This window comes from Sander lucioperca, chromosome 17 (assembly GCF_008315115.2).
Source record: "Sander lucioperca isolate FBNREF2018 chromosome 17, SLUC_FBN_1.2, whole genome shotgun sequence".
NCBI lineage: Eukaryota > Metazoa > Chordata > Actinopteri > Perciformes > Percidae > Sander > Sander lucioperca.
Window position 1 is genome coordinate 30,750,387 of NC_050189.1, and position 17,096 is coordinate 30,767,482.

At 44.0% G+C, this 17,096-nt stretch overlaps 2 protein-coding genes across 2 annotated transcripts; both read right to left on the reverse strand.

Annotated features, from left to right (window-relative positions):
- Window positions 1-204: 204 nt before the first annotated feature.
- Window positions 205-11,958, reverse strand: taf6l (TAF6-like RNA polymerase II, p300/CBP-associated factor (PCAF)-associated factor). Its single transcript, XM_031290490.2, has 12 exons — window positions 11,805-11,958; window positions 10,650-10,818; window positions 9,622-9,708; window positions 9,350-9,500; window positions 9,172-9,222; window positions 8,093-8,187; window positions 7,933-8,007; window positions 7,115-7,335; window positions 6,306-6,438; window positions 4,702-4,830; window positions 3,324-3,820; window positions 205-1,235 (listed from the first exon to the last, which is right to left on the reverse strand). Exons 2-12 carry the CDS (start codon window positions 10,794-10,796, stop codon window positions 902-904), a joined length of 1,920 nt encoding a protein of 639 aa, XP_031146350.1. The 5' UTR covers window positions 10,797-10,818; window positions 11,805-11,958; the 3' UTR covers window positions 205-901.
- Window positions 11,959-13,661: 1,703 nt separating this feature from the next.
- Window positions 13,662-16,298, reverse strand: cth1 (cysteine three histidine 1). The gene is made up of 2 exons (XM_031290519.2): window positions 16,115-16,298; window positions 13,662-14,967 (listed from the first exon to the last, which is right to left on the reverse strand). The coding sequence occupies exons 1-2, from the start codon at window positions 16,121-16,123 to the stop codon at window positions 14,008-14,010; spliced, it is 969 nt and encodes a 322-aa protein (XP_031146379.1). The 5' UTR covers window positions 16,124-16,298; the 3' UTR covers window positions 13,662-14,007.
- Between the last annotated feature and the right edge of the window lie 798 nt (window positions 16,299-17,096).

Below are 17,096 nucleotides of genomic sequence, written 5' to 3' on the forward strand. Positions count from 1 at the left end.
GACAAAAACTCGCAGAACAAAGGAGTTGCTGCTCATACCACTGCTTCCATTGGTTAGTTAGTTAGTGTTATTGTGTGACTTTGGGGTTTTAAAGGGTTAGGAACTAACAAAACTAACAAACTAACCGCTTTCAAAGAACTAAATTAGCTGGACCAGATAAACAGGATTTGACCACACATACGTAACAAAGAAACATGATGCAAATAAGATAAGATACACCTTTATTGATCCCCAGTGGGGAAATACGGTGTATAAATACAGAAAACACAAGCAAATGTGTCGTATACAACTTAACAGACATGTGGGCTTATCGACTGACTAATGTCACTAGTCTCCCCTGGAAACTTCTGTTGGTCCGTGGGACTTCCAGGTCGGGCTGGGCGATATGCAGAAAATCGGATATCACAATTGTAGATAAAAAAAAATCATCAATAATATGATGAACAGTTTCAAGTGAAATTATATGCGTGCACAAAGATAGTGTGATGTTAAAACAAATCTGCAATTCTTCAAATGATATCCCCTCAAAATGTTTCACAAAAGACTTTGAGTCAAACTGAGTTACGTGCTTGTAAATGATCAATTTAGACTACATAATTGTATATCACGATATTTCGATTTATGATTTCATCACGATATGATTCCATTGAAAGACGATCAATTATCATATTGAATTATCACCCAGCCCTACTTGCAGCGCTTCATATTTTCTGTGTTTTGCAGTGCAGTTTCTTAAATTGTTTCTAAAACGCTGCCTGATGAAGTGATGTTAAAGTGGGAAACGTTCTCTTAATTTGCTTGTGCGTGTCCAAACTGCGTGTACTGTGTGTTTATTGCTGTGCGTAGAGTCTGTAGCAGTGGGACCCTGCTGTGTAGTAGTACAGTCTGAGACCCCCCCTCTCTACAGAGGAAGGTGAAGGGAGTAATGGGAGCACGCCCAGCGGCGCACAGGTTTGCCCACCCTGCCGATGACGGGCAGTTTGTGGGCGTAGGCACGCGGTGCGATGGCAGAGAGGGGTGGAGTCGGGGCAAAAGTGGTCTGGAAGGGGCGGCGGCCTTGGCAACGGCGACCCATTTGCCGCCCGCCAATGAGGAAGGAGAACACGGGAAGTCCCGTCTGAGGAGAGGTGAAGCGAGCTTTGGGGAAAACGTCCCGAGACGGACCGGCTGAACGCTGGCCCGAACGGGACGAGGAAGATCTGGAGCGCTGCACGGAGGAGGAGCGAGCCAGGGACCTGGAGAGGAAAGTCAAAGTCAGCAACATTCAGCACCGCAAACCAGGGTTATTATAGTCAACCAAAACGAAAAGGACAATAGGCCGTGAAAACTACATAAAAACTAAAACCTTCAAGAACTAACCGTGGATTTCCACAGGATGCAGAACGTCTGTGGACCAGCTCCGCTGCGGAACGGCTGCGTGCTCCGCCGTCCGTCAATACCCACCAGGTCCGGATTTGTTGTGTAACGGCTGCGGCCAGCCGACAACGAGATCTCGCGAGTTCACGTATGTTCGCGCGATATAATAGGATGTAGTTTCTATAAACAGAACCACAAAACCAACAACAGTTTGTTTCCATCCAGAGGAGTAGAGGGGAAACATCTCTGTGTTGTGTTTTCAAGGTGTAGTGCAGGAAAATATGACCCGCCGTGAGCACGGTGTATTTTATTTTGAAAAGTAACTGGATGTTTTATTTTGTTTCTGTGCTCGACTTCCTGTCCCGCACAATCTGAATTGTGCTGAATTGCTGCGGAGCTCTCCGTCGTCCGTCAAAAATAGAAGCTCTGCGTATCTGCTCTGGAGGGCTGCGGACTGACGGAACTGGGACGGAGTAGGGACGCAGACGTTCTGCAGTCAGTGGAAATACACACACTGACTTTAATGGAAACATAATGACTCCGTCGACGTTCAGGAGACGTTCCGCAGACGTTCCGCATCCAGTGGAAATTGCTGGAAAAACTACAATGAAACTATATTGCCAAGTTAAGAAAACTACTTAAAATAAAATAAAAATGAACATAAATCATTTCAGTTTTTTACAGAAACTGAACAGACTTGACATGAGATGGTGCTGTGCCGTGATTGCGTCACATCGGACACTAAAGTAGCGCAAACATTAAACATCATGACTATTCTACAACCATGTATTTTGTATGACTACAGTATGTAGCTACATACTTCTGAGACATTTTACCTGGCCCTAACAAAAACTATATATATATATATATATATATATATATATATATATATATATATATATATATATATATATATATATATATATAAACTAAGCCTTTCTGAAAACACACACTCTAAAATTAAATTGACAAGTTGAAACAAAAACAAAATAAAAACTAGTTAAACATTCTAAACTGTAATAACCTTGCTGCAAACCCCAACCCAATTGTTTAGTTTTCAATAAGAGTTAGATTTGTTTGCTCTGCGTGCGCCCCATGTAGGCTGAGTCCTTGGCAGCGGCCCGAGTTCAAATCCGACCTGCGGCCCTTTGTTGCGTGTCATCCCCTCTTTCTCTCCCCCTTTCTTGTCTATCCACTGTCACTATTGAATATAAAGGGAAAAGCCCCAAAATATAATCTTAAAGTGGCCATATTATGCTCATTTTCAGGTTCATAATTGTAATTTGAGATTGTATCAGAATAGGTTTACATGGTTTAATTTTCAAAAAACACCATATTTTTTGTTGTACTGCACATTGCTGCAGCTCCTCTTTTCACCCTGTGTTCAGGTCTCTGTTTTAGCTACAGAGTGAGACCTCTCACTGCTGGAACATCTTTGTTGGCAGTCGCACATGCTCAGTACCTAGGTAAGGATTACATGAGCTAGCTAGCTGTTTCTGCAACTTCGGCCTGTACAAGACAGGATTAGCCGGGAGACTTCTTCTAAATGAGGGCGCACTTCCAACTTTGTGTGGAATACCTGCAGAACAGGGAGATGTAAGTAGTTCTATACAATTTATTTTGTAGATTAGGGTGAATTTGTGTGTGTAGTAGCAGTTTTTTGCCATTGAGAACGAGCTAGCATGCTAGCGCTAGCATGCTAACGGTTAGCCCCCTAGGCCCCTCGTCTCGGCTAGTGACGTAGAAAGCCGTGCAGATTTTGACCAGCTCACCCGGAGACTGAAGGCAGGACACATTCAGAAACCCGTATCTCACTCTAAACAGCATGGATGTTTTTTTTTTCCAAGTTTGTATGCGTGTGGAAGCACCAGAGACACAAAATAACACCCCAAATCTCAGAAAAAGTGATTTTTTCATAATATGGGCACTTTAAAAAATAAAAAATAAATAAGATTTGTTTGCTGTACCTTCCTGACCCAGTAGCTGCCAGGCTGGGGGGGGGCGGATCGGTGCGTGGACTCCCGTCCTGCCGGGGGCTGATGTTGAGGTTGGCGGTCAGCTGAGGCATCTTTCGGGTGGTGTCAGGGTTGGAGGCAGGGCCAGGGGGTTCCTTCCTGGCGCCATCGGAATGGGACGGGGCGCAGGGAGGGAAGCTGCCGAACCCGGGCCCGGTACTGAACCGGACCGCCAGGCTGTCTCCGAAGAAGGAGTAGAGCTCGCAGTACATGGCGGGCAGAGGGACCGGGGTCCACTCCTCCCAGGGACAGCCGGCCCCGCCCGCCTGAAGGTGGCTGGCGATTCCCAGGGCGGCCTCTGACAGAGGCTCAGGGGGAGGGCTGAGGCCGGGGGAGCTCACCCTGTAACCCATAGCCCCCCCCACAGAGCCTGGCTGACCCCCAGAGCCCAGCTCCGCTGGCTGAGACAGAGACAGAGCCTTCATCTTCAGCAGGCGCTCCACTGCCACCTGCAGGGCACACAGCGCAACTTCTTCATCATTACTATATCATCATCATCACAGCTGTTGAGGCAACTGTGAGTTGACTGTTGTCAACATTAAAGTGCTCATATTATGCTCATTTTCAGGTTCATAATTGTATTTAGAGGTTATATCAGAATAGGTTTACATAGTTTAATTTACAAAAAACACCATATTTTTGTTGTACTGCACATTGCTGCAGCTCCTCTTTTCACCCTGTGTGTTGAGCTCTCTGTTTTAGCTACAGAGTGAGACATCTCACTTCTGTTCCATCTTTGTTGGGAGTCACACATGCTCAGTACCTAGGTAAGGACTACTAGCCAGGCAGAAGCAGACTATGAGGGCGTGCCCTGACAGTAGCTAGGTAAGGACTACTAGCCAGTCAGAAGCAGAGTATGAGGGCGTGCCTTGCTAGCAGCTAGGCGAGCATTATAACGTGTGTTCCAAAGTGACCACGTTTGTCTCTGAAGTAAAGGCTGGACTACAATAGAGCTGTTTGGAGCAGTTTGTGAACAGTGTTTTCTGTTGGAGATGGTAAGTCCCTTTGGGGTGGACTTTGGGCTTTTTCACTTTGTAAACCTATAACGTGCACAAAAAAGATATATAACACAATAAAGGAAAGGGAAAAAGCCAAAAAGCATAATATGAGCACTTTAAAGACAAAACTTGCTAAAGTAGTCCAACTACAGTCATTAGATCTGAGAAAACTCTTTGAGCTTCATTAATTTGGCTTAGGTGCTGCCCAAACGGCTCGGGTGCTGCACCTAAACTTTATAATATATATGCTAGAATGGGGAGGACTCATCAGTCAGGATGTTGTTGTATAGCCGATCACTGTGTGAAAGCACTTTTGTCCCTGCAGTACTGACCAGGATGGCTCCGTACACCTTATGTCCATCTGCTTTGACCTGGGCGTTGGAAACGGAGTAGTCATCCAGCACAGCCTGGAGGTTGGCCCAGTACGCAGGGAGATGTGGGAAGAGCACTCTCTCAACAGCCTGCTCTCACACACACACACACACACACACACACACACACACACACACACACACACACACACACACACACACACACACGTTAATGCAGATGTAGTCTATATCAACAACATTTCATTTCCAGGATTGCTCCGGTGCCGCCGGAAATTCCCCCGGATGTCCCTCATTTCGGCCGGATGTCCATCACCTTCCTCTTTCTTTGTGTTGGCGTTCTAACCTCCATGGATTTCTGAGGACTATGGTTAACTGCTCCTCAGATCTCTGCAGGGTAAAATCCAGCTAGCTAGACTATCTGTCCAATCTGAGTTTTCTGTTGCATGACTAAAACAACTTTTGAACGTACACGTGTTCCACCAAAACAAGTTTCTCCTCGAGGCTATTTTGCAGCAGCACCACTCCTGATACTGATTATTGAGGAGATCTGAGAGGAGAGCAGAATCATTTAGAGCAATGAAATGGAGCCGGCAGATGGAGCCAGTCTCTAGTGTGGATCTCAAGTCAAGAGTTCCAAAGATACCAAATATTTTTACATTGACTTTTTGCAGAAATGTGTATGAAATGATGCACAAAACATCGGGGCTGCACGATATGAGGAAAATATCTAATTGCGAATGTTTTGACAGATATTGCGATATGATTCACAATACTCGTGGGAAAGATAATGTTTGCATCATTATTCTCATTTTCATTGAAAAATATATAAAAAAAATGTTCATAGTGTACTTTTTGCGAGGATCTGTATCAAAGATTTTTTTCTTTAGTCTGTAGGATAGGATTTGTAGCCCGGGACGTCTCTGCAGCTCCACAATACTTCATTCAGAATGGTTTGACACATATTTTGCCTTTAACAAATATCGCCCCCCCCCCAACCCAGTTTGTATATGGTTAAAAGACGGCTGTGACCTTGCTATTTGTACACACTTGGACTATACAAATCACAACATGGAAATAGAAAAATGTTGGCATTATTTAGTCACTTATTGTACAAGTAGGCTTGGTGGAGCCGGTTACCTCCAGGATCTGTGCTAAGCTAGGCTAGCGGTGGGGGCGTCAGACAGAGTTACAACACACACGGAGATGAGAAGGGTATGTATGGACTTATCTAACTCTGGGGGATACTGTGAATAAGACAAAGTCCCAATAAGTCGGCGTGTTCCTTTAAATCAAGGAGAGGGTTAACTTCTCCTACTCCAGATTTCCCACCGTGGTCAGAAAGAACAGGGGAGACACTTTGTTTCTCTCACTATGACTCTAGAGTCGCTACTCGCTCCGAAGCTAGTCACGTCACTCTCTCACTCGCTCTACCACACACTGCCTACGCACACACACACATGCCGGCTCTGCTGTTCTCTTAAAGAGATCGACGCACAAGTATAAACTTCAGGCCACTTACGTAGGCTACGGAGAAAGCTCTGCGTGGAGCCTCCGCACAACCATAAATCCCGCTTAAGATGTACAGATGGAAGCAGTGAACATACCTTCCATCCCAGAGCATGAAGCCCCACCACGGCTCCATAGTGGGAGCAGAGAGGCCTCACCGGGTCAGACAGAACCTTCTGGAGCGACAGCAAGATCTGATGGTACAGACCACTCACCAGATCGCCATGAGTCCTGGAGAGAAAACACAGTAATAGGACTTTCATTGGACGTTCACCAGGTGGACGGAGACACGACTCAAAAATTAACTTTAACGTTGCTCTGTGTCCATCTATCTCATCTGCTCCCAAGTTAAAAAAATAATGTCAATGAAGTTTTCAATCTAACAGAAACCACAATCTCAAGCTAGCTTTGGACAAATACCTATTTGCTTATATGACAGTTATGTTATGTTATTTATAATTCAGGAATCAGCAATCAGTGAGGCTTAAAGCGGAGACCTATTATAGCATTTTCAGGTTTACTAGAACATGTTTACATGCTTTAATGTTCAAAAAAACACTTTATTTTTCTCATACTGCCCATGGCTGCTGCACCTGTATTCACCGTCTGTATGAGACGCTCTGTAGGAGCGCCTGTCTCTTAAAGTGTAACATTTCCCTGCCAAATATGCACACTTAAGTCTTCCACAAAGCGAGGGAAAACACTAAAAATTATGTGAAATTGCATGTTTTATTGAAAAAAAAAAACGTTTTCAAATACACGCACCTATGTCTTCCACAAAGCTAAGGAAAGCACTGGAACTGCTACTTTAATACTCATGTTTTTGGTATACTCCTGAAGTATTATATTAAGCATAATTAACCCTGCTTGCACATGGTATGAATGTGGTCCTCTGTGATGTTCTCACCAGAAGATGTGGCTGAGCAGCAGGGCTGCGTAGTCCCTGAGGGTCCAGTGGTCGTTGAGCGGGTTGATGGAGGCGGCCAGTGGCTCCAGGATGCAGTACATGACGCTGGAGACCAGGCTGCGCACGTACGAGCCCAGGTACAGGTAGGGGTTCTGAACCAGGCTCTTCACCATGTGGAGGAGCCTGTTGAGCTGCTCCAGGTCATGGCTTACTGACTTCACCTGGACACAAGGAGCCACACAATCAACAATTGGGATGAGTGGAAAAAAATGTATTTATTATTTCAGTTTTCTTTGCAGATCTACAGAAGAGGATTAGGGCCACATGTGAAAAAAATGTATTTGAGTTCTGAGTTTGAAGTCAGAATTCTGAGATTAAAGTCAGAATTCTCTTGTGCATGTGCAGTAGGTAAGGACTACTAGCCAGTCAGGAGCAGAGTATGAGGGCGTGCCACGCTAGCAGCTAGGAGAGCATTATAACGTGTTTGTCTCTGAAGTAAAGGCTGGACTACAATAGAGCTGTTTGGAGCAGTTTGTGAACAGTGATTTCTGTTGGAGATGGTAAGTCCCTTTGGGGTGGACTTTGGGCTTTTTCACTTTGTAAACCTATAACGTGAACAAAAAAGATACATAACACAATAAAGGAAAGGGAAAAGGCCAAAAAGCATAATATGAGCACTTTAAGGCCTAAAATTTTGATTTAGAAATGTTTGACTTTTTCAGACCCCACAGAAACCCTGTGTAGAGTGATTGTTTGGATTCTGAATTTGTTTAAAAGTAAAAAAAGATCTACAAGATGTGATCATGGGACAAACCTACCCCACTGATGACATAAACAAAGTATGGCAGGAGGGCAGCAATCTTGGAGTTGGACTGGAGGTCCAGCAGAGCCACCTGAAAACACACAGCGGAAAAATGTTAACGCAACACATGGCTCAGCCGGAGGGGAAACGCCCGCCTGGGTCCAGCAGCAGTGTACCTTCATGAGGTGGGGGTCCTCTCCCAGGATGGCCCGTGTGATCTGCTGGTAGTACTTCAACAGGTCATCTGACAGAGACTGCACCGCTGTGGGAACTGGGACAATTCAACAGTCAGCTCCGACAACTGATGCGCAAACACTGAAACCCTCCATCAGGGTTAAACTGATACACTCAGCCAAGTCCACTTTATAAACAGGTGTCACTAGAAATTTAGAAAACGGGTCAAATTTGACCCGAAGACAACACAAGGCTTAAACAGCAATATATCCTTTGGATATAACTGGGGTGCTACAGGTGGATGCATCAAGAGTTCATACTGTAAGAAGATCAACATGAGAAGTTGTTTTTGTACTTAAATTGCACATATTTTAAATATAATATAAGGAGGTGGAAAATGTTCAATAACCCAAGAATATCCTGTTGGCGCAGAATGCAGAATTAGCTGTTAGAGCCCTGGAATTTAATAAGATGGTGGATATGGTGCGTTCCATTTCAACAGGGAAGTCCGAAATAACAAGTTTCCACCCCGACCAAAGCCGAGCTTGAAATCCAAGATGGCTGCTCCGTGCATCAACAGTAGTGAAAGCTGTGGTAATATACTGTTTATTAGCACTTCTGTCTCATTTGTGTCTCATTAAACTGGTCATTAACACAGTACTGTCCCACTTCTATCTGTGCACATGTTGCTACGAGTGTTTGTGTGCAGAAAACATCTGTCCAATCTGAGTTTTCTGTTGCACGACTAAAACAACTGTAGAAAGTCCACCAAAACAAGTTAACTTCCCGAGGCTATTTTGCAGCAGCTCCGTGCGGAGCTTAGCGCCGCCCATGACGATTGTGATTGGTTTAAAGAAATGCCAATAAACCAGAGCACGTTCAATCCAAAGTTGCAAAAAATGTCTACTTTCCTACATTGTGTTGCATTTGTGTCAATGTGTACCAACGGGGAATTTCACAAGCTTGAACTCTGCAAATGATTGCACAAGTTGCCTCTTCACATTCATTTCCTTGAAATGGAATGGAGCAGAGGCGACTACTGTGTGTTGAGCCTGTTGATCATAATGTGGCTGAGTCTTACCTGTCCCCTGAGGCTCCAGGTTGCCCTTCCCATCCAGGTAAGACACGTTTACTGACAGAAGAAGAAAACAGGAGAAACTATTAGTAACGGATACCTCCTGATTCAAAGACCTGAATAGTGAACTTTCAGCATCAGGGAGATTTCTGTCAATAGTTTATGACAGTGCGGTGGCTCATACCTCGCACCATGGTCTCAGCACAGCCCTTGGGAATGTTGGTGGCCAGAGCCAACTCGACCAGGTTGATGTCCCGATCCTCAATGAAGAAAAGCTCTCCTTCTTTCACTGAGCGGAAAGGAAGAGCATCCTGGGCCCCGTAGCCACATATGGCCTAAAGAACACACAGATAAAGAAGCTGAAGGAAGTGATCACTGTAACGTGTTAGTGTCATATCAGACTGGGTTCAGGCATACTGGGCGAGACCACTGATGTGAGCACTACAACAGTCTCACCTCCACCTTGCTCCAGCGCAGAGCTCTGTTAAAGTCCTCCACTGTCAGCTTCCTCCTCTTGGCATGTCTCATGAACTGAGAGCTGCTCTGTGTGGGTCCAAAACACACCATCAGTACTGCATGTTAGAGGTTAGTTATAATGACGTGATAGAGATTTGTCCATATGAGCATACTTCCCAATGTAAACAGCTGATCAATTCAATTTTATTTCAGACACCTGTGTGTCTGTGTGTCCATATCATCAACAACACAGACGAGAACAAAAAGTTGTAAAAATTGAATTTTATAAGATCAAAGTGATTAAAAACACATATTACAGACATGTGTTCCAATGTTTCCAAAAGCAAGAAGTGTACCTTGTGTCACTCTGTGTGGGGTCAGTTAAAGCCATTATAAATTACATTTTTTGAATAAGTTATGCCACACATAAATTTGTGCATACAATTTCTCAACACAGCATAAAAGGTGGGAACATTACTAGTCACAAACACGTGACTCACACTTGTCCATCTTGGCAGTTTGAGAAAGATTCTGAAAGCATCATTAAATGCCACCAGAAGCTTTCTCATTGTTGCCTTACTATAGATGCAACACAAGCAGGCTGTAAAGAGTGGAGTACAATAGGCTCTTAAAAAGGGCAGTTTTAACATCATCTGTGCACATGTGAAATTTGCGTGCCAGTGTATTGCTTGGTGTGACCCAAATATCTCACTTTGTTTACCACATTTAGTGCTTGGTCTGCCATAAAGAAGGAAAAACATGTGTGTGTCATGCTGCACACCATGCTGTGAGCAGACTCTAAGCAGTTGAAGGCCAGCACTATACGGAGACAGGACGACTAAGTCCTCAGCATACATCAGATGATTAATAACACTAACCCCCATGTCCAGTTTTGCACTCTTTTAACTTTTTAGAAAGATCATCCATATGCTGATGAAGCTTAGCCTTTAAAGTGATAGTCCACCCAAAATGGGATGGTGCTTCTTTAACGTTTCAGTTAATCATCCACGCACGCAGGCAGCACTGACCTGCGTTGCCTCCCTGAGCCGGTAACACACATCTTCAGCCAGCAGAGCGGCCACATCATCGGCGAGCTCTACACCTGCACTCTCGGCCATGAGTTTGACAGACTCTCGGGAAACCTCGGCGAAGCGGCGCTCCTCCCGGTCCGCCATGATCACGCCGACCACTCAGAAACTGGCAAGGAAAAGCACCTTACGTTAAAGGTGCACTATGAGTTTCTGCGTGGTCACTTCTGTTGACGTTCCACGTAAATTCCAAACAAAACAGAGCAAGCTCACCCCTAACCCTATGTTTCCGTAACTGTAATGACTAACTGTCACTAACCCCCACCCCCTCCCCCAACCATCCTTTCTGTGATTGGCTGGAGTGGTTTGTTGTATTTTGGTGCCTATCCTGTGCCTCTAGTGTTTGTTTGACGTGTTCAGGGGGCAGGCAGCTAGCGGATCAAGGAGAGATGCCTACGATTTGAGACAAAAATGAAATCGCGCTGAAACCATGCAGGAGCTCATAGTGCACCTTTAACACTTGCTACTGTGGCTGTTTATATCTTCTTATACATGAAGACAGCGTGGAGAGCGACAGGTGTTTCAGAACGTCGGGGTCGGTACAACAACGCTCCAGCTAACAGCTAACCTTAGTGTTTTAAAGTTTAGATTTAGAAGATTGGCGCTATATTCAAATTGAGTCGTGCTTGGTATATCAGCCATATGCCGAATTTACAAAAGCACATATCAGATTCGTTGCAGGTCTTGACTTTTGGTGTATCCGTCATGTATTACTGACAATGAGACAAACATATTTAATTACCACCTTTTTCAATGGGAATTATTCAGTTCTCTGAATAACGTTACATTTCAACGTTCATCTCACTGTCCAGCATGCTAACTCCGTATCAGTTGGACCGAACTGCTGATTTAAGTTATTGTAACGCAAAGACAACTACAATTGATTGGTGTATAAGAGTCTATTACTGAATTATTTAAGTTATATACAAGTAAAATACACTGTGAGGCTAACGTTATCATTGATGTATTATAGAGGCTAACGTTACCTCCTGTTGTAGCTAGCTACAATCACATAATGAGATGCTAATAGCTAAAGTTAGCTGCCAAAGAACAGAGAAAATACAACGCAAAATCTATATTTGAACACGACTTTACCTTCTTAGCTAGAATGAAGGCTGAGTATCATCAGAGCCAGAGTGAAAGTTTACATCAGCGTAGCTAACGTTGCTCTCTAAACATTAGGCACCCATTTAAGTGTCAAGTTGGTAAAAAAGAGAAAGGGAGACATCCGTCAAACTTTTCAAAATAAGGCAACGTTGAAGAGCGCATTTTTTAAAAGTATGCCGCATTGCTGATAAAATTAAATATATTATGGAGTCTGTAAAACGTCAAAATTGAATGTGCTTAGTGGTTTTCAAAAAGTTGATTAATTTAGTTAATATATTTGACTAAAAACGCACAACATCCGTTTTAATTCTGGATAACTTAACTCTACTAGGGCTACATGTTGAGATTTTCCGTATACTAGTGAGTGACGCGCCAGGAGGTTAAGGCCAGTGATTGAGAGATACAGATTGGTTAATTGAATACCAGTCAGACACATGCGGCTGGCTTTCTTCAATCGATGGACGTTATGGAAAGATGAAAAAAATGTGAACTAATGCCAGAAATCTTTGACTCTCGTTTAAAATGTCCCAAGCATCTCACTTTCCAAAGTGAATGTGTAATATGGAATTAGATTTGTGCCAATATAATCAAACAAAAATGAACCAATGGAAGGAAAAAATCTTAAATTACCTTAAAAGTAGGATTTGCACCTAATGTTGGAACCCAGCTGCAGGGGCTGTACGAAAAATTGAATTACCACAGTAGCACCCGTGCGATTAGACTGCAGCTTTGCGATGCTTGTGTGAGGTGAGGGTTTGTGCGAGAGGTAAATCGATAGCGCATAGCTATTCTATTTGGTAGTTGTGGCCTATTTTGGGATTCAAAATCATGTTCCGTGTCTCCACTTCACGTTGTCAAGAACTGCAAGGAGAGGGAGGTTAAAGAAGCGAGTTTGTGACCGGGAGGTCGCCGGTTCAATCCCAAGACCGACAGGATAAAATCTGGGTGGGGAAAGTGAAAGAGCAGCGCTTGTCTCTCCCTCATCACCACCACTGAGGTGCCCTTGAGCAAGGCCCTTAACCCCAACCACTCAAGTGGAGCTGCTCAGTGGCCAGCAGATCAGACTGGTTGTACTGGGCAGCTTCAAGGTATGAATGTAGAACTGTGTAAATGCGACAGGTCGTCATTGCAAATGAGAAGTTGTTCTCAATCGACTTACCTGGATAAATAAAGGTTAAAATAAAGAGCGAGACTGTGCCTGGATCCGAGCAAGAGATGTGACCCATAACCCGATTATCATAGTTTATGAAATGCAGTAGTGAGGATACAGACATTTCATACACTCAACATAACAGACCTACTCATGAGTAGGCTATAACAGTTTGTCACTGTTGTAAATAGTCCTACACTTCAAACCAGAGAATTGTTTACCTTCATGTTGAAAGTTTTTGTATCAGATCAACTTTCTGTATTTGCAAACGCCTGCTTTTAAGGGGAGCTGCAGTCCCGTCAGCACCCCTGTTCCCACATCTATGCATTTGCATAAATAATGCAAACCTTTACATTTCAATAGGCTGTTCCTTAAGATTATGGGAACATTTTAATTTCTCATATGCTCCATGCCGAGGGCTGTGTTCAGGCCGGTCATGTTCTTCCACATGAAGCTGGAGACCTCTTTAAATGGAACTGACTGAGAAACAGAAAAGCCTAAACTGTTGGATGAACACTACCATCTAAAATAGCATATGCTGTATGTATGCCATCAGTGTCCATGTTAACCATTGTTGCCATAGTAAATACCAAACACTTTATATTCATCCTACCATTATTTTGTGTAACCTTGATGCCTTCCAATTACCATTAAACAGAGCTGAAGCCCAATAAAGACACCACCATGACATAAGGTTAGATTTAAAATTGGTTTATTCATGATTCTGAGGTCAGACATTTCATTTACTCAAGTTGATTAATAAAGTATTTACAACAGTTAAAAAAAATAACTCCTCATATGGCAGCAACTGTAGCAATCCCTGAGACCACTGACCCACCGGTCAACTGCAGACTACTTGATTTGCAATTGAACAGTTCAAGGCCCGCTTGACCTGCTGACAAACATTCAAGTAAACAACCTAAGTTTAAAAATATTAAAATACCCTAGGGAAAAGGGGAGGGTTTATAAAAAAATAAAACATTTTTAATTGAGCGGTGGTGTTCAGTGCTGATGCTGGTTTCCAACTATGACCACGTCCAGTTAGAGCTCCCTGTTGTCCCAGATCTCCTGGGCCTTGCTGCTCTCCAGCTGCTGCAGGTGGAGGGCCAGAGGCAGCAGCAGGTCGCTCAGGTGCTGACTGGAGAAGGTGAAGGCGTTGTGGGCTGTGGCCTCTGCAGGCGGGGTGGGGAGAGGAGAGGCTGATGGAGGAGAAGAGGAGGTGGAAGACATTGGCGAGGTGGAGGTGAAGAGGGAGGTGGGGGAAGGTACACCTGAACTGCCAAGGGACAGCTGGGAGAAGAAGGACCCTCCGTGGGTCTGCTCCGAGGTTTTGACCTTGCTGGGGAGGCCGTGCTGGAAGCGGCAGCGTGTGCCATACAGGCAGAAACCAAAAGAGCTGAAGGTGCGGCACAGAGCGCCACGTGGCTTCCACTCCTTTGTCTGTGGTTGGAGCAGGGGTCTGGCGACAGGTGCAGGCTTCTCCTGGACAACGTCAGGAGACTCCGGGCCGCTGCCGATGTCTCCGCCCGCCACATGCAGGAAGTTGCAGCGGGTGCCGAACGGACAAATGCCAAAGGAGCAGAAGGTGCGACAGGGAACATCCCTGCGGCGGCGCAGGGCAGGGCGCTGCTCAGTGGGGTTGTGGACAAACAGACAGCGGCTTCCGTAGTAGCAGTAGCCGGTTGTGTGGAAGCTGCGACATAACTCAGTCTTGTACTTCGGGTGGCGGAAGGGAACATGCAGCTCGTGGAGGCCGTGGGCAAATTGGCAGCGCTCGGCATACTTGCATAAACCAGTAGTCGAGTAGCTGGTGCAGAGCTCCGTCTTGTAGCGGGTGGAGCAGACCCAGGGGATGAGAGGAGGAGAGGATGACTCTACCAGGGGGAGCAGGGCCCTAGCCAGGGAGAGCCCTTCACCACCATCCGATTCCTCACCGGACAGCAGGTTGTCCACCAGCTCCTCATCTTGGTAGGAGGGCAGGAACAATTCGTCACTACTGGTCTGAAATATATAAAAATGTTATAAAGTCCTGCCTTGTCTCCCTGCTTGCATCTGTTCCAAACACTTCCAAAAGCATGACTTATGGAAGTTTCCATTTAAGTCTTTCAGAAAAGCTGAAAGACATTCTGGCAGTATTCTGTCCATACTCAATGGGTGGATAGTACATTTGATCAAATTCAAAGACATCCATCTAGGCTTTGACAGGACTGAATTCTGCATGTGAAATATGTTCTAGAGTGCCCTCACATCACAAAAGGGAACAAAAATGGTGTCAATAGTACACTACTTTCCCACAATGAAAGTTTCAGAAGTGTCCAACATGTAGTACTCATAAAGTAACTTTACTAAGGGGCTGTTATATAGGAGTAGTGAAAGTGGGCTAGCCGCTGCTACTAGCTTCTGGAACTCAGGCCCCACATTCAAATACCCATACTATAAGATTTAAGATGTCCCAATATATAGTATGACAAATGTACTATGCTAAATATAGCAGGATGCATTACTGCATCTGGTCAAAATTTGCAGTATGTAAGGTTATTCTGACCCTCAATGCTTTGTGCAGCATATGAGCAAAAGGGCCAAGGTTTAAGTTATGAAATTAAGTAGAATGTCTCAATTGTATGCAACAGTATGTACTTTGTAAGGGCAGCTGCAGTACATACTATAAATAAAAGTAGCCAATTTGGAACTAGGGATCTTTAGTCACCTTTATGAAAGCAAGTTAAACATGTTGCTAGGGTTGTTTAAAAGCCATATTTTTAGTATCTACTACAGGACTTGCCGTTTAATCCAAATCGAGCCCTCTGTGTGTTCAATATTTGAATGATTAAAGCTCCCAAGAGTTCTACCAGCACAGCAGACTGCACTCTTTCCCCTTTTACCTAGCTACAATTCATAGAGAAGAGGGCTGCGTCTAATGATGGAATATTGTTTATTAAATTTGTAAAATCCCTACAAATATATACACATTACACATTGCACCATAACGTTACATAGCAAGCACGAGTAGAGGAATTGATTGTAGGTTACTTATACTGATAAGTCACTAAATACGTGTCTCAAAAAACTAGCTAAAGTAAGTGAGAAGTCAAGAGGAATGTCAAAAGACAGCATTCTTAGGAATGGATGCGTAACCTACTTGACTTACCTCAAACATGGCTGCAAACAGATGATGGAGTTGCTTGTGAGAATTCAGGAGGTCAACCCTGGCACAGTTCAGCCTCCGCAGTGGTCTAAGGAGTGTCAGTTAGTTGGCTAGCTAGCTGCGTAGTGGCATGGACCCTTAACACTCCTGCTTTGTTATGGAGTCACAAGCAAAGAGCAACTGTTCTCCGTTTTTCTTTTAAACCGGCTGTCACCTCCCGCCTTCCAGTCCAAATGAGCATCAGGTGTGCTCGAGCTCAACACGTCACGAGTGTGTCTCAAGCGACCAATCACGTCCACGTATTGGACGATGACGAACCAATCCGGTTAGCTGCAGGGATGATTTCAGCGTCACAGCCACTAACCATTATACCTGCAGAAAAAGACTAAACCAGACACTGGTACATTTATTTTGGTCTTGCCAATATACCAAGAAACGTTGGAGCAGATTGTCACATTTGATTGCTGTTGTTCATATTTACCCTCAATTCACATTACTTTGGGGAAAATGTATTGTTTGGATTCACTCAATATGATAGAAAGCTTTATTCAGAGTATTATGTGATGAATGTAATAATTATCTTAACCAAATTTTATTTCCCATATCTAACTGTAGGCTACAAACAAAAAAGCTGTTCGATCACATGACCTCTGTACGTTTTACAAAATATGTGTATGAAGTTTTTTGCTTGGTTTTGATTATTTTTAATATGTTACAGAAGATGTTTCCTACTGTATATCCACGTTTTTCAATAAAGCTTGAAGAAAAGAAAAAAAGTGCGTCACAGCACATGAAAGTCCGAGAATCCGAGTTTGGAGAATCCAGTCAGTATGTAGCCTAGCTATTTCTCGTAAAATGTTTAAAAGGTAGTTATGATAAAACACAGGGCTGTATGTGTGACACCAGAAGTAGCCTTATACATTTTGTCATCATGTTTTTTGTTTTAAGTATGTATATTCATTGCTTGTTATCCTGTCCTTATACC